The 27,014-nt window shown below is 46.1% G+C and overlaps 2 protein-coding genes across 2 annotated transcripts in view; both read left to right on the top strand.

Moving 5' to 3' along the window:
* Nucleotides 1-11,744, top strand: part of ZNF398 (zinc finger protein 398) — a 38,873-nt gene extending 27,129 nt beyond the window's left edge. The window contains exons 5-6 of the mRNA XM_010369173.2: nt 7,751-7,864; nt 9,930-11,744. Of these exons, the coding sequence (XP_010367475.1) occupies nt 7,751-7,864; nt 9,930-11,080 (1,265 nt within the window). The 3' untranslated portion in view covers nt 11,081-11,744. The remainder of the gene's footprint in view (nt 1-7,750; nt 7,865-9,929) is intronic.
* Nucleotides 11,745-25,586: 13,842 nt separating this feature from the next.
* Nucleotides 25,587-27,014, top strand: part of ZNF282 (zinc finger protein 282) — a 31,230-nt gene continuing 29,802 nt past the window's right edge. Inside the window, exon 1 of the mRNA XM_030933082.1 lies at nt 25,587-25,894. Within this exon, the coding sequence (XP_030788942.1) occupies nt 25,730-25,894 (165 nt within the window). The 5' untranslated portion in view covers nt 25,587-25,729. The remainder of the gene's footprint in view (nt 25,895-27,014) is intronic.

Here is a 27,014-nt window from a genome sequence, read left to right as displayed (position 1 = left end):
TACTTTAATTTAAAAATATTGCTAAGAATCCTAACAATCATCTGAGCCTTCAGAGGTAAAATCTTTTTGTTACTGGAGGGTCTTGCCTCAGTATTAATGGCTGCTGACTAATCAGGGTGGTGGTTCCTAAAGGTTGGGGTGGCTGTGGCAATTTCTTTCTTTTTTTTTTTTTTTTGAGACAGAGTCCTACTCTGTTGCCCAGACTAGGGTGCAGTGACACGATCTTGGCTCACTGCAACCTCCGACTCCCGGGTTCAAACAATTCTCTTGCCTCGGCCTCCCGAGTAGCTGGGATTACAGACACCTGCCACCATGCCTGGCTAATTTTTTTGTATTTTTAGTAGAGACGGGATTTCGCCATGTTGGGCAGACTGGTCTCGAACTCCTAACCTCAGGTGATCCACCCGCCTTGGCCTCCCAAAATGCTGGGATTATAGGTGTGAGCCACTGCGTTCGGCCGACAGTTTTCTTAAAATAAGGCAACAATGAAGTTTGCCACATTGATTGACTCTTCCTTTAACAAAAGATTTCTCTGTAGCTGCAATGCTGTTGGATAGCCTTATCCCCACAGTAGAACTTCTCTCAGAATTGGAGTTAATCCCTCAAACCCTGCTGCTGCTGTATCAACTAAGCTTATGCAATATTCTAAATCCTTTGTTGTCATTTCAAAAGTGTTTACATCTTTACCTAGGAGTAGATTCCATCTCAAGAAATTGCTTTCTTTGCTTAGCTATAAGAAACACTCCTGATCTATTCAAGTATTATCATGAGATTGCAGCAGCTAAGTCACATTTTCAGGCTCTACTCCTAATTCTGGTTCTCCTGCTATTTCCACCCCATTGCAATGACGTCCTCCACTGAAGTCTTGAACTTCTCAGTCATTCTTCTGGGTTGGAATCAAATTCCAAACTCCTGTTGATGTTGCCGTTTTGACCTCTTCCCATGAATTATGAATGGTCTTAATGGCACTTAGAATGGTGAATCCTTTCTAGAAGGTTTTTAGTTTACCCAAATCCATCAGAGGAATCATGCTATGTATGACAGCAATAACTTTATATAGTCTTATGAAATATATTTCTTTTTTTTGAGACAGTCTCACTCTGTTGCCCAGGCTGGAGTACAGTGGTGCGATCTCGGCTCACTGCAACCTCCGCCTCCTGGGTTCAAGCGATTCTCCTGCCTCAGCCTCTCGAGTAGCTGGGATTACAGGCTAATTTTTGTATTTTTAGTAGAGATGGAGTTTCACCATGGTGGCCAGGCTGGTCTCAAACTCCTGACATCAGGTGATCCACCTGCCTTGGCCTCCCAAAGTTCTGGGATTACAAGTGTGAACCACCACGCCTGGCTGCAGTATGTTTGTTGGTTTGGTTTTGTTTGTTTATTTATTTATTTTTCGAGACAGAGTCTAGCTGTGTCACCCAGGCTGGAGTGCATCGATGCTGAAATGTATTTCTTATGCCATAAGACTTCAAAGTAAAAATTAGTCCTTGATCTGTGGGCTGTAGAATGGATGTTGTTTTACAGGGATGAAAACAAGATTCATCTCCTTGTTCATCCCCATCCGAGCTTGTGGGTGACCAGGTGCATTGTCAATGAGTATTAATATTTTGAAAGGAATCTTTTCTTCTGAGCAGTAGTTCTCATCAGTGGGCTTAAAATATTCCATAAACCATGCTGTAACAGATGTGCTGTCATCCAGGCTTTGTTGTTCCATTTCTAGTGCACAGGCAGTGTAGATTTAGCATAAGTTTTTTTTTGTTTGTTTGTTTGTTTGTTTTTTGTTTTGTTTTTTTTTTGAGACAGAGTTTGGCTCTTGTCGCCCAGGCAGGAGTGAAATGGCGCGATCTTGGCTCACCACAACCTCTGCCTCCTGGGTTCAAGCGATTCTCTTGCCTCAGCCTCCTGGGTAGCTGGGAATACAGGCATGCACCACCATGCCCAGCTAATTTTGTATTTTTAGTAGAAACAGGGTTTCTCCCTGTTGGTCAGGCTGGTCTCAAACTCCCGACCTCAGGTGATCCGCCTGCCTTGGCTTCCCAAAGTGCTAGGATTATAGGCATGACCCCACCACGTCCGGCCTGATTTAGAATAATTCTTAAGAGCCCTAGGGTGTTCAGAATACTAAAATGAACACTGGGTTCAAGTCACCAGCTGCATCAGCCTCTAGCAAGAGAGTCAGCTTGTCCTTTGAAGCTTTGAAGCCAGACATTGACTTCTCTCTAGCTATGAAAGTCCTAGATGACATATTCTTCCAATAGAACGCTGTTTCTTATACACGAAAATTTGTTGTTTAGTGTAGCCACCTTCCTCAAGTAATTGTAGCTAGATCTTCTGATGACTTGTTGCAGCTTCTCCGTTACCACTTGCTGCTTCATTTTGCATTTCCATAAACCTCATCAATCCCACTTCTGCTAGCTTCAGACTTCTATGGCTTCCTCACCTCTACCAGCCTTCCTAGAATTGAAGAGATTTTAAGGCCTTACTCTGGATTAGACATTGGCTTAAGGGAATGTTGTGGCTGATTTGATCTTCTATCTAGAGTACTCAAATTTTCATCATATCAACAATAAGATTATTTTGCTTTCTTAGTCATGTATTTACTGGAGTGGCACTTTTAATTTCTTTAAGAACTTTTCCTTTGCATTTACAGCTTGGCTAACTGTTTGGTTCAAGAGACCTACTTTTTAGCCTACTTCCCCTTGGCTTTTGACATGCCTTCTTTACTAACCTTAAGCATTCTAGCTTTTGATTTAAAGTAAGAGATGTATAAACTCCTCCTTTCACTTAGAGGCCATTGTAAGGGTTACTAATTGGCCTAATTTCAATATGGTTGTGTCTCAGGGAGTAGGGAGGCCCTAAGAGAGGGAGGGAGAGAGGCAGGGAACGGCCCAGTCATTGGACCAGTCACAAAAACACATAAAACATTTATTAAGTTCATCATCTTATATGGGTGTGGTTTGTAGTGCCCCCAAACAATTACGATAATTATATCAAAGATCACTGATCACAAGCCAGGTGCCATGGCTCATGCCTATAATCCTCGCACTTTGAGAGGTCAAGGTGGGAGGACTGCTTGAACTCAGGAGTTGGAGACCAGCCTGGGCAAAATGGTGAAACCCTGTCTCTACTAAAATACAAAAAATTAACCAGATGTGGTGGCATGTGCCTGTAGTCCCAGCTGCTCGATATGCTGAGGCAGGAGAATCGCTTGAACCAGAAAGGCCAAGATTGCTGTGAGCCAAGATCGCACCATTGCACTCCAGCCTGGGCAATAGAACCAGACTTTGTCTCCAAAAGATAGAAAGAAAAAAAGATCACTGATCACAGATCACTATTAACATACATAATAATAATGAAAAAGTTAGGAATATTATAAGAATTACCAAAATGTGACCAGGCGCAGGGGCTCCCACCTATAATCCCAGCACTTTGGGAGGCTGAGGCAGGCGAATCACCTGAGGTCAGGCGTTCAAGACCAGCCTGGCCAACATGGTGAAACCCTGTCTCTACTAAAATACAAAAATTATCCAGGCATGATGGCGGGTGCCTGTAATCCCAGCTACTTGGGAGGCTGATACGTAAGAATTGCTTGAACCCAGAAGATGGTGGTTGCAGTGAGCCGAGATCATGCCACTGCACTCCAACCTGGGCAGCTGAGTGAGACTCTGTCTCAAAAAAAAAAAAAAAGAAGTACCAAAATGTGACACAGAGGCACAAAAGGAACACATGATGTTGCTGCCAATGGACTTGCTTCAAGAAGGGTGCTACAAACTCTTTTTTTTTTTTTTTTTTTACTCTGTCACCCAGGCTGGAGTGCTGTGGCCGGATCTCAGCTCACTGCAAGCTCCGCCTCCTGGGTTTACACCGTTCTCCTGCCTCAGCCTCCTGAGTAGCTGGGACTACAGGCTCCCGTCACCACGGCCGGATAGTTTTTTGTATTTTTTTTTAGTAGAGACGGGGTTTCACCTCCTGAGCCAGGATGGTCTCGATCTCCTGACCTCGTGATCCGCCCGTCTCGGCCTCCCAAAGTGCTGGGATTACAGGCTTGAGCCACCGCGCCCGGCCCAGACCTTTACTTTGTAAAAACAAAACAGAAAGCAGTATCTGTGAGGTGCAATAAAGCAAGATATACTTTTTAAGTATATATTGGGTTGAGTACTATCTGAGGTTTTAAGTATCCACTGGGGGGTCTTGGAACGTATTCCTTATGATAAGTGGGGAACTGCAGTATTTGCTTATATATTTACAAAGAAACAGGCCGGGCGTGGTGGCTCAAGCCTGTAATCCCAGCACTTTGGGAGGCCAAGACGGGCGGATCACAAGGTCAGGAGATCGAGACCATCCTGGTTAATATGGTGAAACCCCGTCTCTACTAAAGAATACAAAAAACGAGGCGGGCGCCTGTAGTCCCAGCTACTTGGGAGGCGGAGGCAGGAGAATGGCGTGAACCTGGGAGGCGGAGCTTGCAGTGAGCTGAGATCCGGCCACCGCACTGCAGCCTGGGCGACAGAGCCAGACTCCGTCTCAAAACAAACAAACAAACAAACAAACAAAAAACAAAGGAACAATGGAAGATTAAAACAATAATTAGTAAGAATGGCTTCCCTGTACAAGGAGAGAGGGAATAAGATGGAAGCTAGACTTCTCTGAATATACCTTGTTTCACAGTTTTGATTTCAGAACCCTGTAGATATTTTACATATTTTTTATTTTTATTTTTTTTGAGATGGAGTTTTGCTCTTGTCACCCAGTCTGGAGTACAGTGGCACAATCTCGGCTCACTGCAACCTCCGCCTCCTGGGTTCAAATGATTCTCCTGCCTCAGTCTCCCAAGTAGCTCAGATTACCGGCATGCACTACCACACACAGATAATTTGTGTGTGTGTGTGTGTGTGTGTGTGTGTGTATATATATATATATATATTTTTTTTTTTTTTTTTTAAGTGATGAGGTCTCACTGTCGCCCAGGCTGGAGTGCAGTGGCGCAATCTCGGCTCACTGCAAGCTCCGCCTCCCGGGTTCACACCATTCTCCTGCCTCAGCCTCCTGAGTAGCTGGGAATACAGGCGCCTGCCACCACGCCCAGCTAATTTTTTGCATTTTTTCGGTAGTGACGGGGTTTCACCGTGGTCTCGATCTCCTGACCTTGTGATCCGCCTGCCTCGGCCTCCCAAAGTGCTGGGATTACAGGCGTGAGCCACCGCGCCTGGCCTTATTTATTTATTTATTTATTTGTTTTTGAGAGGGAGTGTCGCTCTGTCGCCCAGGCTGGAGTGCAGTGGCCGGATCTCAGCTCACTGCAAGCTCCGCCTCCCGGGTTTACGCCATTCTCCTGCCTCAGCCCCCGGAGTAGCTGGGACTACAGGCGCCTGCCACCTTGCCCAGCTAGTTTTTTGTATTTTTTAGTAGAGACGGGGTTTCACCGTGTTAGCCAGGATGGTCTCGATCTCCTGACCTCATGATCCGCCCATCTTGGCCTCCCAAACATTTGGTGGTTTTTAGAGCACTAACTCATCATTCAGAATTTTTTTTTTTTTAAGATAGAATCTCACTCTGTCGCCCAGGCTAGAGTGCAGTGGTGCCATCTTAGCTCACTGCAACCTCCACCTCCCGGGTTCAAGCGATTCTCCTGCCTCAGCCTCCTAAGTAGCTGGGATTATAGGCGCCCACCACCGCAGCCAGCTGATTTTTGTATTTTTAATAGAGACTGGGGTTTTACCATGTTGGGTCAGGGTGGTCTCGAACTCCTGACCTCATGACCCGCCCGCCTCAGCCTCCCAAAGTGCTGAGATTACAGGCATGAGCTACTGCACTTAGCCCATTCACAAAATTTTTAAAAACAAGCAGGTTTTTTAAAAGTCAGGTTTTTTGGCTAGGCATGGTGGGTCATGCCTATAATCTCAGCACTTTGGGAGGTTGAGGCAGGTGGGTCACCTGAGCTCAGGAGTTCAAGAACAGCCTGGGCAACAGAGTGAGACCCCATTTTTACCAAAAATACAAAAAGTTAGCTGTGGTCCCAGCTACTAGGGAGACTGAGGTGGGATAATCTCTTGACCCTGGGAGACAGAGGTTGCAGTAAGCCGAGATTACGCCGCTGTAGTCCAGCCTGGGTGACAGAGTGAGACCCTGTCTCAGAAACAAACAAACAAACAAAAGTTAGATGTTTTGAATGGAAAGTTAATCCTCTGGATATCGGTTAAGAGGTCTTCTTCCTTATATCCAGTCTTTCCCCCTCTGCCTTTTTCCTTATAGGTATGTATGTGTATAACATCTGGAAGAGAACAAAGATAAGATTAGACTATGTTTAATACACTTCAGCTTTGCTTTTAGGTTGGAAGGCAACTGTTGCATGTGCTAAAATCTATTTTCCAAATCTCTCCCCATAACCTGATGGTCTTTTGGGCTGTAGTCTTATCCCAGCCTCTTATTTCTGCTTTGAGAACACCTTTAGATTTCAGTGGCATCTAACTGATTTAAAAGACATTGGGGTAAAGTAGTGGGTTCTGTTAATTTGCTGTGAATTAAACCATATTCTGCTCACAAGGCTGTGTTTGAGAAATAACCATAGAGAGCTTCAGGGTACTCTCTGGAGCTTGACAAGCTCTCTTGTCAGCTTGCCAGCTTGTCCATTTAGTCCAAAAAAAAAAAAAGGCAATATAGGCCTAGGTTGTAATAGCTAGCACAGCTGTTTTGGTACTGATCAGATGAGGCATGTTGTGTGCAAAGCCTCTATAGGCTATGCACTTTTTCTTTCAGAAAGAACCCCCAAGACCTGAAGGACTTGCCAATACTATATTCTTCCCCCTCCCAGCATTTAGGAAACAATGACTTGTATCATTTAATAGACAAAGGTAATGTATCTCTTAGAAAGAGCCCAGAATTGGGAATCTGAAAAGAGTGTTTCTGAGGAGTTGGATTCTGTGTCTGTACTGACCTAACTTTGTAATTCTGGAAATTGATTTGGTTTTTTGTTTGTTTGTTTGTTTTGAGGTAGAGTTTTTTTGCTCTTGTTGCCCAGGCTGGAGCAATCTGGGCTCTGTGCCATCTTGGCTCACTGCAACCGCTGCCTCCTAGGTTCAAGCGATTTTTCTGTCTCAGCTTCCTGAGTAGCTGGGATTACAGGCGCCTGCCACCACGTCTGACTAATTTTTTGTATTTTTAGTAGAGACAGAGTTTTACCATGTTGGCCAGCTGGTCTTGAACTCTTGACCTCAGATGATCCACTTGCTTCGGCCTCCCAAAGTTCTGGGATTATATGCGTGAGCTACCACACCCAGCCTGTATGCATTTTTTAAAAGGCTGGTTATGTGTTATTGTTATAGTTATTTGGAAATAAATATTTGGAGCCGGGCGCGGTGGCTCAAGCCTGTAATTCCAGCACTTTGGGAGGCCAAAGTGGGTGGATCATGAGGTCAGGAGATCGAGACCATCCTGGCTAACACAGTGAAACCCTGTCTGTACTAAAAAAACAGAAGAAAAAAACTTAGCCGGGCGTGGTGGCGGGCACCTGTAGTCCCAGCTACTCGGGAAGCAGAGGCAGGAGAATGGCGTGAACCCAAGAGGCAGAGCTTGCAGTGAGAGGAGATTGCACCCTGCACTCCAGCCTGGGCAACAGAGCCAGACTCTGTCTCAAAAAAAAAGAAAAAGAAAAATATTTGAGTGAAATATAGTATTCAACAAACCGACATGATTATCTCACCTTCTTATTCAAGTTCATGAAGGCCATTTTTTTTTCCCTCCCATAAATTAGAGCCTGGTATTTCAACATCAGATATTCTGTCTTGGATTAAACAAGAAGAAGAGCCTCAGGTTGGGGCCCCACCGGAGTCCAAGGAAGGTGACGTGTACAAAAGCACTTATGCTGGTGAGTAAGAAATTAAAGAGGTGTTCATGTCCATATCTAGCTCATGCCAGGACTGACTGAAGAAACAGCAGGTGAAATTTGTAGAGGCAAATGTGTGGGAAAAGAATGAGGAAAAGAAACAAAGCCATGCTCAACATTATGAATGAAACCAGTCACTAAAATAAATTTTAAGTGAGTGAGAAAATATACTCCTACATGCAAAGACAAATGAGAATTGTCAGAAGAAGAAAAATAAGTGCATACAGACAAACCAAAATTACAGGGATGGGGAAAGACAGAAGAACATGTGAAAATCATGTAGAAAGGGTAGAAAAAGTGGGAGTGGAGTGGGGAGACAAGCTCTGGAGACAGAAATAGCGGTGGAGAAGTGTAAATAGGAATGTTAAGTAAGAACCCTCCCTCAGTGAAAAGAAAATCAATGATGGGAGAAGAAATAGAAGTATCTTCCTTCCAAGATACTTTTGCCATTTGTATTGTAGAAGAGAATCTCAAGATCAGAAGGGTCCCAGTCATTTATACAGCTTAATGCAGTCTGTTTTTTTTTTAGTATTTTCTGTGCTCTGTGTTCTTTTAGACTGGGAAACACAAATGAAAAATAAGACAGTTTTAGCTCTTGAAGAAGCTTATACTAGGGACATACATATCAGTACTAGGCAAGCCTGTTAAGTATCAAGGATGAGTGGGGTGGATGACTTACATAAACGAATGAGAAGTTTCAGGAACATGCATCAGGTTGGGCTTGGTGACTCATGCCTGTAAGCCCAGCATTTTGGGAGGAAGTTGAGGTAGGTGGATCACTCGAACCCAGGAGTTCAAGACCAGCCTGGGTAACATAGGGGGATCCTGTCTCTAAAAAAAGAGGAGAACGTGCATCAGTTTTAGTTTAGGTATTTAGATAAGACCTAAGGAAGGGCATAAAGCCACAATTGTACCTTAAAAGATTGGTATGATATGGTTGGGTATAATTTGGGAAGATGGGGAGAGAGGGGTAGCATTCTGCAAAAGGGAGGACAGACTAAGTAAAGATGCATAGCAGAAATGTGTATTCTGTTCTCAGGGGAAGTAAAGAGACAGCTGACCACAGTGATGGGTTGGTAGAAATAGGAATAGATGATTATGTGATTTTAGGCTTTGTCACAACAGGCAATAGAGAAAGTTCTTGAGTAGAGGTAAAATATGGTGAAAGTGACATTGGGAAGACTGATGCCAAGGATTTTCTGTTTCAAGACAGATAGCATAGAAGAGGTACAATGTTAAATTTTCTGATGAGGGCTGGGTGTGGTGGCTCATGCCTGCAATCCCAGCACTTTGGGAGGCTGAGGCAGGTGAACCACTTGACGCCAGGAGTTCAAGACCGCTGGTCAACATGGCAAAACCCCATCTCTACTAAAAATATAAAAATAACCTGAGCACGGCTGGACACGGTGGCTCCTGCCTGTAATCCCAGCACTTTGGGAGGCCGAGGCGGGCGGATCATGAGGTCAGGAGATCGAGACCATCCTGGCTAACACGGTGAAACCCTGTCTCCACTAAAAATACAAAAAATTAACTGGGCGTGGTGGCGGGTGCCTGTAGTCCCAGCTACTCAGTAGGCTGAGGCAGGAGAATGGCATGAACCTGGGAGGCGGAGCTTGCAGTGAGCCGAGGTTGCACCACTGCACTCCAGCCTGGGTAACAGAGCGAGACTCCATCTCAAAAAAAAAATTACCTGAGCACAGTAGTGCATACCTGTAATCCCAGCTACTTGGGAGACTGAGGCAGGAGAATTGCTTGACTCAGGAGGTGGAGGCTGCAGTGAGCCAAGGTCACGCCACTGCACTCCATCACGGGCGACAGAACGTGATTCTGTCATAAAATCAAATAAATTTAAAATTTCATTTCATTTCTCTGATGATTTGTCCCAGAGAGACCACTGTTGTCTTGGTTATTATTGCAACCTTCTGCTGAGTTTCTGATCTGAGCTAGTTGAGAGCTTAGAGTGATCTGTTAGAGCTGGGTAGGAATGCATGAGAGTTGCTAGTGAGACAGTTATTGATAGGTGTAACTCTGGAGTCTTTTCTTTCAGATGAAGAGCTTGTCATCAAAGCTGAAGGCCTTGCTAGATCCTCGTTGTGCCCTGAAGTTCCAGTCCCTTTCTCTTCACCAGCAACAGCAAAGGATGCTTTTTCAGATGTGGCTTTCAAAAGCCAGCAGTCTACATCCATGACACCTTTTGGACGTCCAGCCACTGACCTGCCTGAAGCCTCTGAGGGACAAGTGACTTTTACTCAGTTGGGTAGCTATCCCCTCCCACCTCCAGTTGGCGAGCAGGTGTTCTCATGCCACCACTGTGGCAAGAGTCTCAGCCAAGACATGTTGCTGACCCACCAATGTAGCCACGCTACTGAGCACCCCTTACCCTGTGCCCAGTGCCCTAAGCACTTTACTCCACAGGTGGACCTCAGCAGCACCTCCCAGGACCATGCCAGTGAGACGCCTCCCACCTGCCCACACTGTGCCAGGACTTTTACTCACCCATCAAGACTTACCTACCATCTTCGGGTCCATAACAGCACTGAGCGTCCTTTCCCCTGTCCTGATTGCCCCAAGCGCTTTGCTGACCAGGCTCGACTCACCAGCCACCGGAGAGCTCATGCAAGCGAAAGGCCCTTCCGCTGTGCCCAGTGCGGCAGGAGCTTCAGCTTGAAAATCAGCCTCCTGCTCCACCAGCGGGGTCATGCACAAGAGCGCCCTTTCTCCTGCCCTCAGTGTGGCATTGACTTCAACGGCCACTCGGCGCTTATCCGTCACCAGATGATCCACACAGGCGAGCGTCCTTACCCCTGCACTGACTGCAGTAAGAGCTTCATGCGCAAGGAGCACCTGCTGAACCACCGGCGGCTGCACACGGGCGAGCGTCCCTTCAGTTGTCCTCATTGTGGCAAGAGCTTCATCCGCAAGCACCACCTCATGAAACACCAGCGCATCCACACCGGGGAGCGGCCCTACCCCTGCTCCTACTGTGGCAGGAGCTTCCGCTACAAGCAGACACTCAAGGACCACCTGCGTTCGGGCCACAATGGAGGCTGTGGGGGTGATAGTGATCCATCGGGTCAGCCCCCCGACCCACCAGGTCCCCTTATAACTGGGCTTGAAACTTCTGGCCTGAGTGTCAACACTGAAGGTCTAGAGGCCAGCCAGTGGTATGGGGAAGGGAGTGGAGGGGGAGTTTTGTAAATCCAAATCTCTGTGGCTTCATGGTTGTATATGCTCACAGCAGGGTACAAAATCCAAGAGAAAGTCTGTGAGCCCCATCCAACACCCACAGTAATTATTACCTGGTACATCACTGAATTTAGGGTCCTATACACTTGACTAGAGACATGGTTGTGGTTTGGAATTTCACACACTTACAAGAATACCACATTTTGAAACCCAGAAAGACCTGGAAGGGGGCCCAGCACCTCCGTCTTTTCAAAGATACAACAAAAGCAGAGGTTACAAGAATATTGTGGAGAGGTTGGAAAGCAGGATTTAACCTCTGGTTCTCTTGTTCTCAGAGAACAGCAGGTTGATAGTAGATTATGTCTCTAGGTAGAGACAGGTACATGGGAAGAGTCTCCAAAACTGGAAGCCCATTATGAGGCATGAGAATGTTTAACTATAAAGCCTTTTATTAGCTCCTTGATAGCTAAGATGGTTGTTGGAGAAAGTGCTTAAGCCACTGTTTATGTTGCTGCCTCCTCTCTCAAAACCAGCCAAGATCTGTTCACAAGCCTCTGTGGCTGCCTTTCCCTGAAACATGGTAACTCAAGACTGCCTGCCTAGATTTCTTAGATTAATTCTTCACGTACATTTTGTTTAATATTGGTTGAATATGAAATCTGACTTTAAAAGATTATTGGCCGGGCACGGTGGCTCACGCCTGTAATCCCAGCACTTTGGGAGGCTGAGGCGGGCGGATCGCAAGGTCAGGAGATCAAGACCATCCTGGCTAACACGGTGAAACCCCGTCTCTACTAAAAATACAAAAAATTAGCCGGGCGTGGTGGCGGGTGCCTGTGGTCCCAGCTACTCGGGAGGCTGAGGCAGGAGAATGGCGTGGGCCCGGGAGGCGGAGCTTGCAGTGAGCTGAGATCGCGCCACTGCACTCCAGCCTGGGCGACAGAGCAAGACTCCGTCTCAAAAAAAAAAAAAAAAAAAAAATTATTAAGGAGAACATTCCTTAACTATACTGGCTTGATTTGAAACAGGCTCTTATTGCCATTTAAAGTGCTAGAAACCTTTGGCAAGGTCCTGGTTAAAAAATTGGGAACAGTTTTCTCAGCCCCAGCTTTAAAAGCTAGAGACCTCAGAGAAATGGCTGGCTTAACAATGATAGAACGGCCTAAAATTTGTGCCTACACCATGTTCTGAGAGTCGTTCACATCAAATTCTTCCTTATCTTTTCCATTCCTGGTGTCTGATATTCTTGACAATCATCAACAACAAAGATCACAGCACTTTCCAGAAGCATGGAGCTTCCCGAAAGTGAACTCTTCATCCTCAGTAGTGAAATGATAACAGTGTTGTAATGCAGCTTTCTTGAGTCATCAGAGAGAGTGTATGTTCACCCTATCTGGCTGTATCCCATTGACTGGACAGATTGAGGAACTTCCTAGATCACTGAGAACTAAGCACCATGCATAGACAACAGTTTGTTCTTGCTTGTATTGCTTTTAAGGACTTTGACTACCATTCGTTCTTTTCTTGGGGTGATTTAATCACCTGGGAGCATCCGAGTCTGCTGCTAAGTGGCTTTGCAGCTGGGCCTAAGTTCTGTTTCCTTTACGGATCTCAAATTTTCATCTGCAAAATGAGACTTGAAAAAAAGTGAGCCTCTAGGAGTTACTCAAAAAAAATCTTGTGATACATTGCTTTTCCTGCCAAAATTCTGTCTCTGTCTTTGGCTTCTGTCCAGGCAAAGCTAAATAAGACAGCAATATCAAAGCAGATAAATTCCTGCTGAAACTTGACTAAAATTTATTTGATTTGTTGTTTGACTCCCACTTGGAAGCCTGAGGTAGAAGACAGAATGCAGAAGTCCTACATCTTGGGCAGAAAACTTGTTCATTCCTATACTGTTGTTTCCTCTGCTTCTTCCTGATGTGCCTAGAAAAAGGTCTGGAAATATTTAGTCAGGATATTTTCTTGATGAAGTGATAAGGAAAGGACCCATTTTTTGCTTATCACCTAGCCCAACCTTCAGTCTCTTTAGTTATGCATAACAACACTAGGAAAAGGTGTTAGCCCAGCTAGCTTGGCTTCTGGGAAGGCTGTGTCTGAACGTGTTGCTCTGTAGGATTTACAAAACATCTGCTCTATGACATTCACAATACCAGGGACCATGGGAGACACAAGAAATGTGTGTCTGCTGTCATAACTTACAGTGGAAAAGCCCAATAACACAGAACAAGACATGATGGGCAATACCCTAGCATATTGGGATTAAGAGCTTTCTAGCCGGAATCTGAACCTATACCATGGGAAGATTTAGGGGTTCTGGGATCCCAAAGCCAGGGTTCTGGCTTCATCGGCAACCCACTATGAACTTGAATGTGAGATTCAGCTCTAGTTTGCACCTTGATTTCCCCAGTGAAAAGGGAGAAGAGCCAAAGTATTGTCTAGGTGCTGAGTTCCTTTTCTGAATGGATTTCAAGCATTTGCCAGGGTATCCTGGAGGAGGGACTCCTACAGTAGGTGAGATGTGGGACTAGGTAACACTTTAAATATTTTTTTACTCAAAGATTTGCCAAGAGCACAGCTTGTTAATGAAAGAGACCTGTGGATTGAAATGCTGCAGATAGATCCCACAGTCCCTTGTGAAAGGAACTCAAATACGAATGAAGCAAGAGCCCTAAAACGGAATGAAAGAGGATGTGCGAGGCCATCTCGGATGGAAGCAGGCATGATACTAATCCTCAGCCCAGGAATAAAGTAGAGAGTTCAACTGTTACTCTTTTCTTTCATCAGTCCCCTATCAGAACTGCAGGCCCGCTCCAAAGAGTGCTTAAGATTCAAAAGTGGATAAGTAAAATGGATCAGTGGGGAGGATAAGGTGTCCAACAGAAAGTGGAAGAGAAACTCTTAGCCCATCAAGTGCTCCTGAGAGAAACCATGCAAATTTAACTCTTCAGTTAAAGAAATAACGTGAGAACTGCTTGTCATGACCAGACAAGATAGGAAAGGGGAAACCCCAGAAATGTGCTCTTCATCTGTCAGCCTTTTGGACCAAGAAGTTGTCACTATTACACATAAGCACCATTCCCTTAGAGTGGATCCAGGTGTTGACTATAACCAGATTTACTCTTTGCTTACTAGGTTTTTCATTGCCACCATTGGATGAACCTCTGGTTTAGCCACAGTTGTGAAAATAAATGGAAGTTGGTTGATTGTCTAGAAAGTGAAAGAAGATGGCCCTGCTCCTTTTCTGCTGAACATTTAGTATTGGAAACTCCTACTTCCCTTTTCATTAATAATAAAGTGTGCAAGGTTCCTACTGGGGGGAAGGTGTGGGGCTCTGCTGGGCTTCTCTTGAGCATATCTGAGAAATGTTCATGCCTGTCTCAACCAGGACCAGACCCTGTGACTTACTAGGTAGTAACAGTCCACAAAAGCCTCATTGATTAAAAAGAGAGAGAGAGAGAAAGGACCTCATTCTAAATGGAATGGGAATCCCAAATTTCTGCTCAGATTTTCTCTGAGGAGGGACAGGACACCCGCCCTTCTTCCCATGTCTTAGCTTCTTAAACTACAAAAAGCATCCTCAGTGGCTGCCTGAGGGCAGCTCAGTAGCCATGAGCGAAAGCATCTTTCCCAGAAAATTTTCTTAGGAACAAGGACCTCTGATGGACTAAAGTTTCTTTTTCCTTTCTTTCTTTGGGCCTTACTGATATTTCTAACCCTGTTCTCTTTAGTCTTGGTTTTTTGTTTTTGCTGAAAAATTCTTTTCAGAGAAGTCTCACTGTGTTGCCGTGTTGCTCAGGCTGGTCTTGAACTCCTGGGTTCAAGTGATCTTCCTGCCAAGGCCTCCCAAAGAACTGGGATTATAGGTGTGAGCCTCCTTGCCTGACGTAGCTCCGGTTCTTTATCTGTAGCAAAGGAGCAGTCATTTCTCACAGAATTTATACACAGAAGCCGTTGTTTGTTTTTGGTTTTTGGTTTTGAGATGGAGTCGGACCCTCCCGCCCAGGCTGGAGTGCAGTGGTGTGGTCTCAGTTCACTGCAACCTCTGCCTCCCGGGTTCAAGTGATTGTCCTGCCCCAGCTCCTGAGTAGCTGGGATTGCAGGCGCACACCACCACACCTGGCTGATTTTTGTAGTTTTAGTAGAGATGGAGTTTCACCATGTTGGTCGGGCTGGTCTCGAACTCCTGACCTCATGATCCGCCCACCTTGGCCTCCCAAAGTGCTGGGATTACTGTGCCTGGCCTGTTCTTTGTTTTAAAATGTTTCAGACTCTTATAAGCAAAAGATGTTACTCTTTTCTTTCATCAGTCTGCTATCAGAACTGCAGGCCAGCTCCAAAGAGTGTTTGCTTAAGATTCAAAAGTGGATAAGTAAAATGGATCAGTGGGAAGGATAAGGTGTCCAACAGAAAGTGTGGAGGAGAAACTCTTAGCCCATCAAGTGCTCCTAAGAGAAACCATGCAATTTAACTCTTCAGTTAAATACGTGAGAACTGCTTGTCATGACCAGACACGATAGATCAAATTGGTGGGGGCAGGGAGCGTGCAGAGCCTTAACAATACATCATGTATGTTAGTACAGCTTAATGGTTATGAGCGGGGACTCTGGAGTCCTCGATTCAAGTCCTGACATCATAAGTAAGATAACGGATGTGTTATTTAACCATCCTGGGCCTTAGTTTCCTTATCTGTAAGATAGGGATAACAATACCTGTGTCTCAGAGGTGTTAAGGCTGAGGAGGGAACGTATGTAGTGTTTAACACAGGACCCTGACAGGAGGTGTTCAGTATCAGCTATCAGGAAAGATTTTACAGGAACAACCAGATGGGGGGCGGGTCATAAAGCCGGGCAGAATTTGAAGTGAAGATGCCAAGAACAGAGGCTGCTCTGCAGAACTATCATGGGCCAGAGCATATTGTTTCTTGCAGAAAACAATATGGAAGGTTCAGTTTACGTATCTTGAAGGAGTCATTTGTCACTTTCTAGGATGTTATTCCTCCCTTCTGGCCTTGTTTTAGTTTCTTTTTAAATGAGTAACTGGCACAATAATATATGTATACACACATACACGTATACACACATACACAATGATTTTGCTCAACTTGGTTAAATTGCCTCTTCAAAAAAAAAAAAAAAATTTACCCTTAAGACCAACCTCCCATCAAAGAAGGCAGATATTACAGCCCAGAGATGCCTTGAAAGCAGTGTCCTGCAGTGCTCTCAAAAATTGCCAGGTTACATTTCAAATAAAACTTGATAAAGGCCAGGCACGGTGGCTCATGCCTGTAATCCCAGCACTTTGGGAGGCCGAGGTGGGCGGATCACCTGAGGTCAGGAGTTGGAGACCAGCCTGGCCACCATGGCAAAACCCCATCTCTGCTAAAAATACAATTAGCCAGGCATGGTGGCGGGTGCCTGTAATCCCAGCTACTCAGGAGTCTGAGGCAGGAGAATTGCTTGAACCCTGGAGGCGGAAGTTGTAGTGAGCCGAGGTTGCGCCACTTCACAGCCTGGGTGACGAGCGAAACTCCCATCTCAAAAAAAAAAAAAAAAAAAAAACCCATAAAATATTTGATAAAACCTCATTGAGCTATGCGGCTTTATGTTTATTAGCAAAACCAGTATTTACTGTAAAATCTTAGAACTGGTCTAAAACTTAAGCTACCCAAGAACAGAGACCATGTATTATTTTGTATTCCTCATGATGCCACATGCTTTTAGGCACATGGTTGCTCAATGAATAATTGTATAGTAGGAAGGTCACCAGAAGTAGGAGTTAAAAAGTGGATGATGGTCCTTGCTTAACATTCTCTACTTGTATGAGGCAAACTACCTAATTTACAAAGATCTCATTTTCCTATCTCTAATGTGAAGATAGAACGACATGGTAATATAAGGTCCTTTCTTCTGGATTAGGATTGCCAGAGTTGGGGAAAAGACCCTTCAATTCTAAAATTACAGAATTTAAGATTTTACTTTTGGGTCCTCTTTCCTTGTCTGGTTTCTTCCTAGATTCTGCCCTTTTGAGTGATTGTTCTGCACAGCAGTATAAACATCTTGGAGAGGTATGCGTTTTTACAGACTAAAGAGTCTCATTCTATCCATATTATAATAACTCCAAAGCTACACAAACTGAAAACGTTCTAGTAAAAGTAGAAAATGTTTTAAATATAAAGTATACATTTAATTCACTTTTTCAAAACAGGAAAACAAAGTAATTCTTTTGTTAGGGTGCTGGGTAATTCAGTGATTACTTTTCCCTATAAATTTTGTGTAATGTAAAGCTCTTTGTGTAAACCTTTTTTTTTTTTTTTTTTTTTTTTTTTTTTTTGAGATGGAGTTGCCTATGCTAGAGTGCAGTGGCCCAGTGTCACCTCATTGCAACCTCTGGCTCCCAGGTTCAAGCAGTTCTCCTGCCTCAGCCTCCCAAGTCGCTGGGATAATAGGTGCCTGCCACCATGCCCAGCTAATTTTTGCATTTTTAGTAGAGATGGGGGTTTCACCGTATTGACCAGGCTGGTTTCAATCCCCTGACCTCAAATAATTCACCTGCCTTGGCCTCCCAAAGTACTGGGATCAGAGCCACCACACCCAATTGCATAAAGCTTTTTTTTTTTTTTTTGAGATGGAGTCTCACTCTGTCACCCAGACTGGAGTGCAGTGGCGTGATCTTGGCTCACTCCTACCTCCGCCTCCCAGGTTCAAGAGATTCTCCTGCCTCAGCTTCCCGAGTAGCTAGGACTACAGGCGTGAGCCACCACACCTGGCTAATTTTGTATTTTTAGTAGAGACGGGGTTTCACCATGTTGGCCAGGCTAGTCTCGAATTCCTGACCTCAGGTGATCTGCCCGCCTCAGCCTCCCAAAGTGCTGGGATTGCAGGAGTGAGCTACCGCGCCCGGCCCGCGTAAAGCATTTTTAATGTTTTTGTAAGAATAAGGATTACTGTCATGAAAAAGATCCTGGAAAGCAAGTCAGGAGACCAGAGTTTTAACCTTGCTTTCGGTTTTCTCATTCATAATGTGAGGATAATACCCAGTTTACAAAGGTGTTGTGAAGATCAAATGAGGAAAGTGTTTTTCTTTTTTTTTTTTTTTTTTGAGATGGAATCTTGCTCTGTCGCCCAGGCTGGAGTGCAGTGGTGTGGTCTCAGCTCACTGCAACCTCTGCCTCCGGGGTTCAAGCGATTCTCCTGCCTCTGACTCCTGAGTAGCTGGGATTACAGGCGCGCACAGTCCCGCCACCCCCCGGCTAATTTTTGTATTTTTAGTAGAGATGGGATTTCACCATGTTGATCAGGCTGGTCTTGAACTCCTGACCCTCGTGATCCGCCCTCCTCAGCCTCCCAAAGTGGTGGGATTACAGGCATGAGCCACCACACCTGGCAGGAAAGATTTTGAAGTGCTTTGAAGTCTATATTTCAGGCATAAGAAGCCAGTGTTGATATAGTAGTTGTAGGAGAATTCCTTTGTTAGCCAGTTGAACAATATCGTGGGTCATATTGATGCTTCTCTTCATTCAAGACTGGACAGAGGCCGGTTGTGATGGCTCACTCATGTTATCCCACCACTTTGGGAGGCCGAGGCAGGAGGATCACTTGAGCCCAGGAGTTTGAGACTAGCCTGAGCAACATAGTGAGACCCCTATCTCTACCAAAAAATTTTTTAAAAGCTGGGTGTGGTGTCACATTCCTGTAGTCTCAGCTACTTGGAGGCTGAGGTAGGAGAATCCTTTCAGCCCAGGAGGTTGAGGCTGCAGTGAGCCATGATTGTGCCACTTCACTCCAGCCTGGGTGACAGAGTGAGACCTTGTAGCAAAAAAAAAAAAAAAAAAAAAAAAGCAGTAGTTGTTTGTTTCCAATTTGCTTTGCCTATGATGAGAAGCTAGCCCAAGATTGCAATTTGGGGAGCAATAGGAGAAGTGTAAGTATGCATGGACAGAGATGAAGAAATTTAATGCCAAAAAATTAGTTTTACGTGTATAGTGTGTTTGGCTCTAGCAGCAACTTTTGTAAGATAACCACTTGTATGTATAGGAAGAATTAGAACATCAGGAAGGCAGGCACGTTACTGGAGAGAGTTGACTAAACAAGCAGGATTCAAAATTAAGGATGTACATCAATCTATGTACATCAGGTCAGTTCTTGGCCTTGAGTTTATAATTTTAAAAAATTGTATAAGACAATACCTACAAGCCACCCTCAGTGAGTAAAAAGCAGGATAAAAGCAAGAATAATTACACCAATCATATTTATGTTGTTAGCCAAGAAAGTAGTCATTTAGGTTGTTTATTTGCCCAGATGGATCTTGTGGGGCTGAGACAAGGAGATGAGGAGTAGGAGGAAGATTCTTTTGCACTAGTTTGTTTTTGGCTGAACTTTAGAATAACCTGGGGAGCTCAAAAAAATATTTATGCCAAGGCCCACCATGGCATGATTTAATTGGTGTGTGATGAGGCCTGGATGTTTTGTGTTTTAGAGTTCCCCCAAGTGATTTTAATGTGCCTACAAGGTATAGAAGATCAGAGAGAAAGTGAATTATTGGACTGGAAATGGCTACTTAGCCTGCTTTATTGGAGCAGGGAGCTGTGGATTGGAGATTAATAAAGGGTTTTTGAATCCACAATGGGAAGTCATAATTTGATTCTAGAGGCAGGACTCAGAAGGATGTAAAACTCTGGGAATGGTGGTTGAAAAAGTTATGACCTCAATAGTTAGGAGCTCTAGAGTCAGTGGGAAAAGCAGCATTCACTTCAGACTGCAGAGCTGTGTCCAGAGCCTCTGATTTAAAAACAGTTGGCAGGACCAGGTGAGCACAGATGAGACTGGCACCCCATGCCTATGCTGTAGACCTAACTAACTTCCAGAATGGTGAGGCTAGTACCTCATAAGAGCAGTTTAGTGAAGAGCAAAAAAGGACTTTAGTGACATCCTTACCAACTTGGATTTAACAATAACACTTTTGTTGTTGTTGTTTGTTTTTCTTTTGTCTTGAGACGGAGTCTTGCTCTGCCGACCAGGCTGGAGTGCAGTGGCGCGATCTTGGCTCACTGCAAGCTCCGCCTCCTGGATTCGCGCCATTCTTCTGCCTCAGCCTCTGGCGTAGCTGCGACTACAGGCGCCTGGCTAATTTTTTTTTTTTTTTTTTAGTATTTTTAGTAGAGACGGGGTTTCACTGTGTTAGCCAGGATGGTCTCGATCTCCTGACCTGGAGATCCGCCCACCCAGCCTCCCAAAATGTTGCGATTATAGGCATGAGTCCACGCCCGGCCAACACTTGGTTTTAATACCTTATTTTTGAATTTGGAAGAACTAGGATGTTTCTGTATGAGCACGAGACTTTATTTTACATGAATTTCGGCCATTTTAAGTAATCAAATCTGCACTTGAAAGGTTGCTGGGCATGGTGCCTCCTGCCTGTAATCCTAGCACTTTGAGAGGCTGAGGTGGATCACTTGAGGTCAGGAGTTCCAGACCAGCCTGGCCAACATGGCGAAACCCCGTCTCTACTAAAAATACAAAAATTAGCCAGGGGTGGCGGCGCACACCTGTAATCCCAGCTACTTGGGAAGCTGGGACAGGAGAATCGCTTGAAGGAGGCAGCGTTGCAGTGAGAAGATCGTGCCACTGCGCTCCAGCCTGGGCAATAGAGCCTGACTCCATCTCAAAAAAAAAAAAAAAAAAAAAAAAAGGTTTACAGGTTGTCCACTGAGGAGATTCACGAGAACATATAGCAATTACCAACATAAAACCTGTCATCTGCATAAAGGGTTTCTAAGCCCTAGGTGTCTGTTGTGTTAGTATGTTACTAGCATGCTCAGTTAGTTACCTGAGCAGTGGAGAGGTACCATGGAGTCACTAAGAACTAACAAGAAGCCAGTCAACTTTACTCATCTACAGTCAAAACTTGTAAAGGTAATGAAATGCTTATTTGAAGGAGACTGAGAATGAATTCAAGAGGAAAAAAGTACTTTCTCCAAACGTTGCATATGTGTAAAGCAAACATTTTCAGAAATAAGAGAAAGAGAATGTGTATGTGTTTGGGTGTTTAAGTTTGAAATAAAATGTTGCCAAAAGGTGGGTCTGTAAAGGGCAGAAATGTTAAAAAATGTCTTTGCAAGAGCAGATTGCCCTAAAACTTCATAATACAAAATATTTGACTGTATTTCTCTCCCACCCCCATATTAATACTTTCTGCCCCTTTAAGTGGTCTGGGAGCTTTGTCACCTTACTCCTAGTGCCCATCCCATCCATAAAGCCCTGTCTCTGATTTTTTATCACACTGAGGCTGTCACTGATATTGTAACCTAATTTGTTGCTCGGCCCAATGCAGTGGCTCATGCCTGTCATCCTAGCACTTTGGGAGGCCAAGGCGGGCAGATTGCCTGAGTTCAGGAGTCGAGACCAGCCTGGGCAACATGGTGAAACCCCGTCTCTACTAAAATACAAAAAAATTAGCTGAGTATGGTGGCACATGCCTGTAGTCCCAGCTACTTGGGAGGCTGAGGCAGGAGAATCGAACCCGCGAGGTGGAGGTTGCAGTGACTACCGCCGCACTGCAACCTGGGTGACACAGCGAGACTCTGTCTCCAAAAAAAAAAAAAGAGTTGCTCTTCCTTGGAGGTTGGCATAACTAGGCACAGTGTCCTAAAATGAAGGTGGAAAACTGCGACCAGGGACATGCCAGTGGCGGAGGAAGCCTGAGAAACTGAGCTGCCTTACTTTCCCTATCCTGGTGACCACATTGGGACTTCATAGCCTGCTCATTAAATTAGGTATGGGGCAAAAAGCCAAGATAGGAGTTCAAATTTGGTTACCCTCTTCACTTAGCTAACAGTTAGTCTAGAAGTTTTCTTCCTCAAATAAAGCTTTATTGCAGTTGTTGAAAAGACGCAGAGCACCAGAAATCTTTAGGAAATAGTAGACATAAATGTTCTGGCGTTGATGCATCTCCTCTCCATTGACCTCTCCTGTATTCTTTAATTTGGCATCTATCACTTCAGATATCCTGTCCAGAGCAGTAACAATAAAATTTCTAGGGGTGGGGATGAAAAGCAATCAGTTCCCACCTGAGAGACTGAGGGGCCAGGCCTGGGTCCTTCCCTAACAAGAAACGTGTATTAACCGTCATATGTGGCATTTATAATCCACTTTATCCAGTTGCTCATTCTGCTCCTCAGTACGTTAGATAACTGTCTCCTAGTCACCCAGTGATTTCTGGAAACGAGTTTTATGCCTGGACACCTCTCCCAGTGTAGGATCTCTCCCACTCTTGGGGATCTCTCTGTCTCATCCGCCGGTTGATCATGGAAGGACCTGTAATTGGGCCCATAGCCTGTGCAGCTACAGCAGCTTCCTCCTCATTCCCTGCTTGTTTTCGTTCTGGGAAGTTCTCCTTAATCACTCCCTTCACTACCTTCCTGCTGGTATCCACTACAGCCTTTTATGGCCTGTGGTTGCTAGGCTTGGTGGTTATAAAATAATGTTAGTGGCTAGGTGCGGTGACTCATGCTTGTAATCCCAACACTTTGGGAGGCTGAGGCGGGTCGATCACGTGAGGTCAAGAGTTTGAGACCAGCCTGGCCAACATGGTGAAACTCCACCTCTACTAAAACTACAGAAATTAGTTGGGCATAGTGGCAAGCACCTGTAATCCCAGCTACTCGGGAGGCTGAGGCAGGAGAATTGTTTGACCTCAGGAGATGGAGGTTGCAGTGAGCCGAGATTGAGCAACTGCACTCTAGCCTGGATGACAGAGTGAAACTTCGTCTCAAAAATAAATAAAATAAAATAATGCAAGTACAATGAAGCCTGTGCATTTAAATTCTGTTTGAGTTGAGTAGCTTTGCCCATATATATATATAATATATATATAATATAAAATATATAATTATATATATATATTTTTTGAGATGGAGTCTTGCTCTGTCTCCAGGCTGGAGTGCAGTGGCAGGATCTCAGCTCACTGCAACCTCCACCTCCTGGGCTCAAGCGATTCTTCTGCCTCAGCCTCCCGAGTAGCTGGGACTATAGGCGCCCGCCACCATGCCCGGCTAACTTTTGTATTTTTAGTAGAGATGGGGTTTCACCATATTGGCCAGGCTGGTCTCAAACTCCCGACCTCATGATTTGCCCGCCTTGGCCTCCGAAAGTGCTGTGATTATCTTAACAATGAATGGGACCTCTAGCTCTGAGCTAAAGATTTGTGTTGATGGCTGCATGAAAGTCCACCCTCCGTGAAGGAGAAATGTGAAGTAGACACACTACATTGATGTCTTATTGTGTAACAAGGGACATCGTTATAACTAGTTAAGTGCTTAGGAAGGCAAGTCATTTTAAAGGCTTTATACTGAAAAGATAGCATAAATGTTTGGGACTAACCTAGTCCTGCCTTTATCACCTCTAGGAAAGAGGAAAGATAGTTGATCATCTGTAGTGCAGAAGATGTGTTCTGAAATGTGTCTCGCTGGTGGAAATGAATTTGCCTAGAGCTTTTCAGTCTTGACTTGCCTGGTTCCTCTAATAAAAGTGGATGTGATGTTTATAGTCAGGGCCAGGAAGCAGGGAAGGAAATCACTGATTTCTGGGAGCATGGACTTTACTAGCCTATAAGCTCCTTGAGGATAATCTTAAGTCTGTGAAGTACTCATTTCTGTGTCCTGGAAGTGTGCCTAGCAGAGAAAGTACTTGATAACTGTTCTTCTGGATATGGCCCTCTAAGCACATGTCTCACGTAGGCCAATAATGTCCTTTATTTTACGAAGTGCAGTGGAACTTAAAGGTACTAGCAGGTCTGCCTCCACACAGGGTGATGAGCCTTAGAGATCTCTTCCTTATCAAGACAGGGACTGGTCCTTTAGGAAAACAAAGTAAATACTATTTTGAGAATAATTACAAAAACACCTTTGGGGGGTAACTATCTTTGCAGAATGCTCACTATGTGCTAGGCACGATTCTCATCTAATTTTACAACATTAAAATAGAGTTGCCAATATTTTCTTCATTTATATAGGAAGAGAGTGAGGCTCAGAGAAGTTAAATAAGTTCCTCAAAGTCATAGCTAGTGAGTGGTGATTTCGGGATTTAAACTCGGGTGTATGCAACCACAAAGCTCACCCTCTTCCTAAACAGTACCTGGCACACAGTAGGTGTTCAATAAATACATTTGGAATGACTGAATTTTCCCCTCCTCCATCTTCGTCAGCTTATACTGGCCCCTCCTCTGACCTGGCCTGATGTTTCAAAGTGACACTGACCTGCCCTTAAAGGGTTTTATTTGTAGAGAAGGGGGTCTTGCTGTGTCACCCAGGCTGGTCTTAAACTCCTGGCCTCAGCCTTGGCCTCCAAAGTGTTGGGATTACAGGTGTGAGCCACCATGCCTGCCCGATTTAAAGATTTATTTATTTTTTTTATTTGACACATGATGTTTTCTATGCTGCCCAAGCTGGAGTGCAACGGCACGATCACAGTTCACTGCAACCTCCAACTCCTGGGCTCAAGCAATCCTCCAACCTTAGCCTCCTGAGTAACTAGAAGTACAGGCATGAGCCATCATGCCCAGGTAATTTTTATTTTTTATTTTATTTATTTATTTTTTGAGATGGAGTCTTGCTCTGTCGCCCAGGCTGGAGTGCACTGGTGCGATCTTGGCTCACTGCAACATCTGCTTCCTAGGTTGAAGCGATTCTCTTGCCTCAGCCTCCGAGTAGCTAGGATTATAGGCCCATGACACCACGCCCGGCTAATCTTTTACCATGTTGGCCATGCTGGTCTCGAACTCCTGACCTCAGGTGATCCGCCTGCCTCAGCCTCCCAATGTGCTGGGATTACAGATGTGAGCCACCGCGCTTGGCTGATTTTTATTTTTTGTAGGGATGGGGTGTCAATATGTTGCTCAGTCTGGTCTCGAACTCCCGGGCTCAAGCCATCTTCCTGCTTCAGCCTCTCAGAGTGCTGAGATTACAGGTGTGAGGCACCGCGCCCAACCCAATTTCAAGGTGTTTGAAGAGGCCAGTGTTAAAATGCACTGCACCTTACCTGGGAGAAAGAGCTGAGCCCTTTTTTGACACCTTAGCATGAATCACTTCTCTATCATCCATAACAGTGCAAAAGCTCTGGGATGGGACCAGGTAAATCTGGACTGGGAAGAAGGGGAGTGGGAGGTAAAGTCTGCAAAGGAGTGAGGGAAGGCAGACGGCCAGAAGAAAGTGTCTGAAGACAGAATTATTCTTGCAAAATTTTCAAAAGGGTCAGGCACTATTTTCTCCCAGGATGCCCAATACATTTGCAGAATTAACAGTAATCAAGCCCACAGTCTAGGTCCTCGCATAGTTTGGGCCTTTAAAGTCGGCCATCCCAGACTGAGGGGGCCTGACCCCTGGACCAGGCCGCCGCCTCTCAGCTTTGGGGCGGGGGCGGGGGCGGGGGCGGGGCGGGGGCAGCCCCAGCCCGGGAGTGGCCCCGGCCGGTCCCCGCAGGCGGGCAGGAGCTCCGAGGCCATTGGCTGGCGCGCGGGCTGAGGAGGGGCGGGGAGCGCCGCCGAAGGGGACTGTTTGCTCCTACGGGCTGTAGATGGAGCTGTCCGGCCCCGGAGAGGGGGAAGGCGCCTGGAAAACGTTCTTCTTCTCCCTGGCCGGCCCGAGCGGGGAACAGCACTCCCAGGATGCAGTTTGTGTCAACACGGCCGCAGCCTCAGCAGCTGGGCATCCAGGGCCTGGGGCTGGACAGCGGGAGCTGGAGCTGGGCCCAGGCTCTGCCCCCGGAGGAGGTCTGCCACCAGGAGCCGGCGTTGCGCGGGGAAATGGCCGAGGGAATGCCGCCCATGCAGGTGGGAGAGCCCCGCCGGCGCCATGGCCGCGCTGCCGTGGGGGCGGGGCGCAGGCTGGGCCGCGGGACCGGGCCGCGCAGTCCTCCGGGAGCCTTGCGGCGCCCTCCCAGCTCCCGCGCCCAGACGAGGCCCGAGGCGGGCGGGGCACGGCCGGGCTGCGCGGCGGGCAGGGCGGAGCGGGCCCGACGCAGGCCCGGAGCGGCAGGCCTGGCCCGCGCGGCGCGGAGCAGCGATCGCCGGGCCCGAGTAAGGAGGCCCCGTGGGGCGGGGGCCGGGACAGTCCTTTCCGGGACCTGGCGGAGCTCTGACCCCGTGGCTGAGCCCCGGCTCGGGGCTCCCTTTGCGCCCGGCCGGCGGAGGGCTTCGAGGGCAGTGCTTCCGCCCGGCCGCAGGAGTGAATGCCTCGTTCGTGTTTACACGGTGGCCAATCTGACGAAGAGATTTTTAAAATGTTTGATTACCACCTTTCACCAAGTGTAATGAGTAATTCACTCTCCCCCTGCACCAGCTGTGATCCAGGGAAGGGGCCATGGAGAGGTGACTTTGGGGTCTTTCCTGCGGTTGACAAACTTGGCCCTATGTTGGAATGGCCTGGGCAGCTTTTAAGACTCCCGAACCGTTGCCTCGTCGCAGAGCTCAGGGTCTTTGCCGGGTGAGAGTAGCACCAGGCATTTCTTCAGGCTTCATCGATGATCTCCGTGGGCAGAACCAGTACTCCAGAATTGGGTATAAAACCAGGCGAGGTGGATCTCAGAGAGGCCTGAGAGCTTCCCCAGGGAAGAGTCTCTGGGCCGACCCTGGGGCTGGGCTCCTCAGGGGCGCCTCTGCTCACCACCGGGTGAGCAGAGCCGGGTGCTAAGGAGAGAGCCAGGAGCTGCTGTGCTGTGTTTGATCATTTTCAGAGTTAGGGCTTCAAACCTGAGAAAACTAAACTGGGCCCCGGGACTTTCTTAACTTCTACTGTGGACTCTGTCCCCTTCTGTGGGCTAGGGCGGAGTGGAGCCTCCGTGATGGAGGAATGGGTGCTTTTGATGGAAATACCAGCACCTCTTACTCAGCAGGGCCTGGCAATCCTAGGGCCCTGCTCTCCACTCTGCCCTGTCCCAGAGCAGGTCTCAGG

Source organism: Rhinopithecus roxellana, chromosome 6 (assembly GCF_007565055.1).
Source record: "Rhinopithecus roxellana isolate Shanxi Qingling chromosome 6, ASM756505v1, whole genome shotgun sequence".
NCBI lineage: Eukaryota > Metazoa > Chordata > Mammalia > Primates > Cercopithecidae > Rhinopithecus > Rhinopithecus roxellana.
Note: the sequence above shows the minus strand (reverse complement) of the source record. Positions and strands in the feature narration are given on the sequence as shown.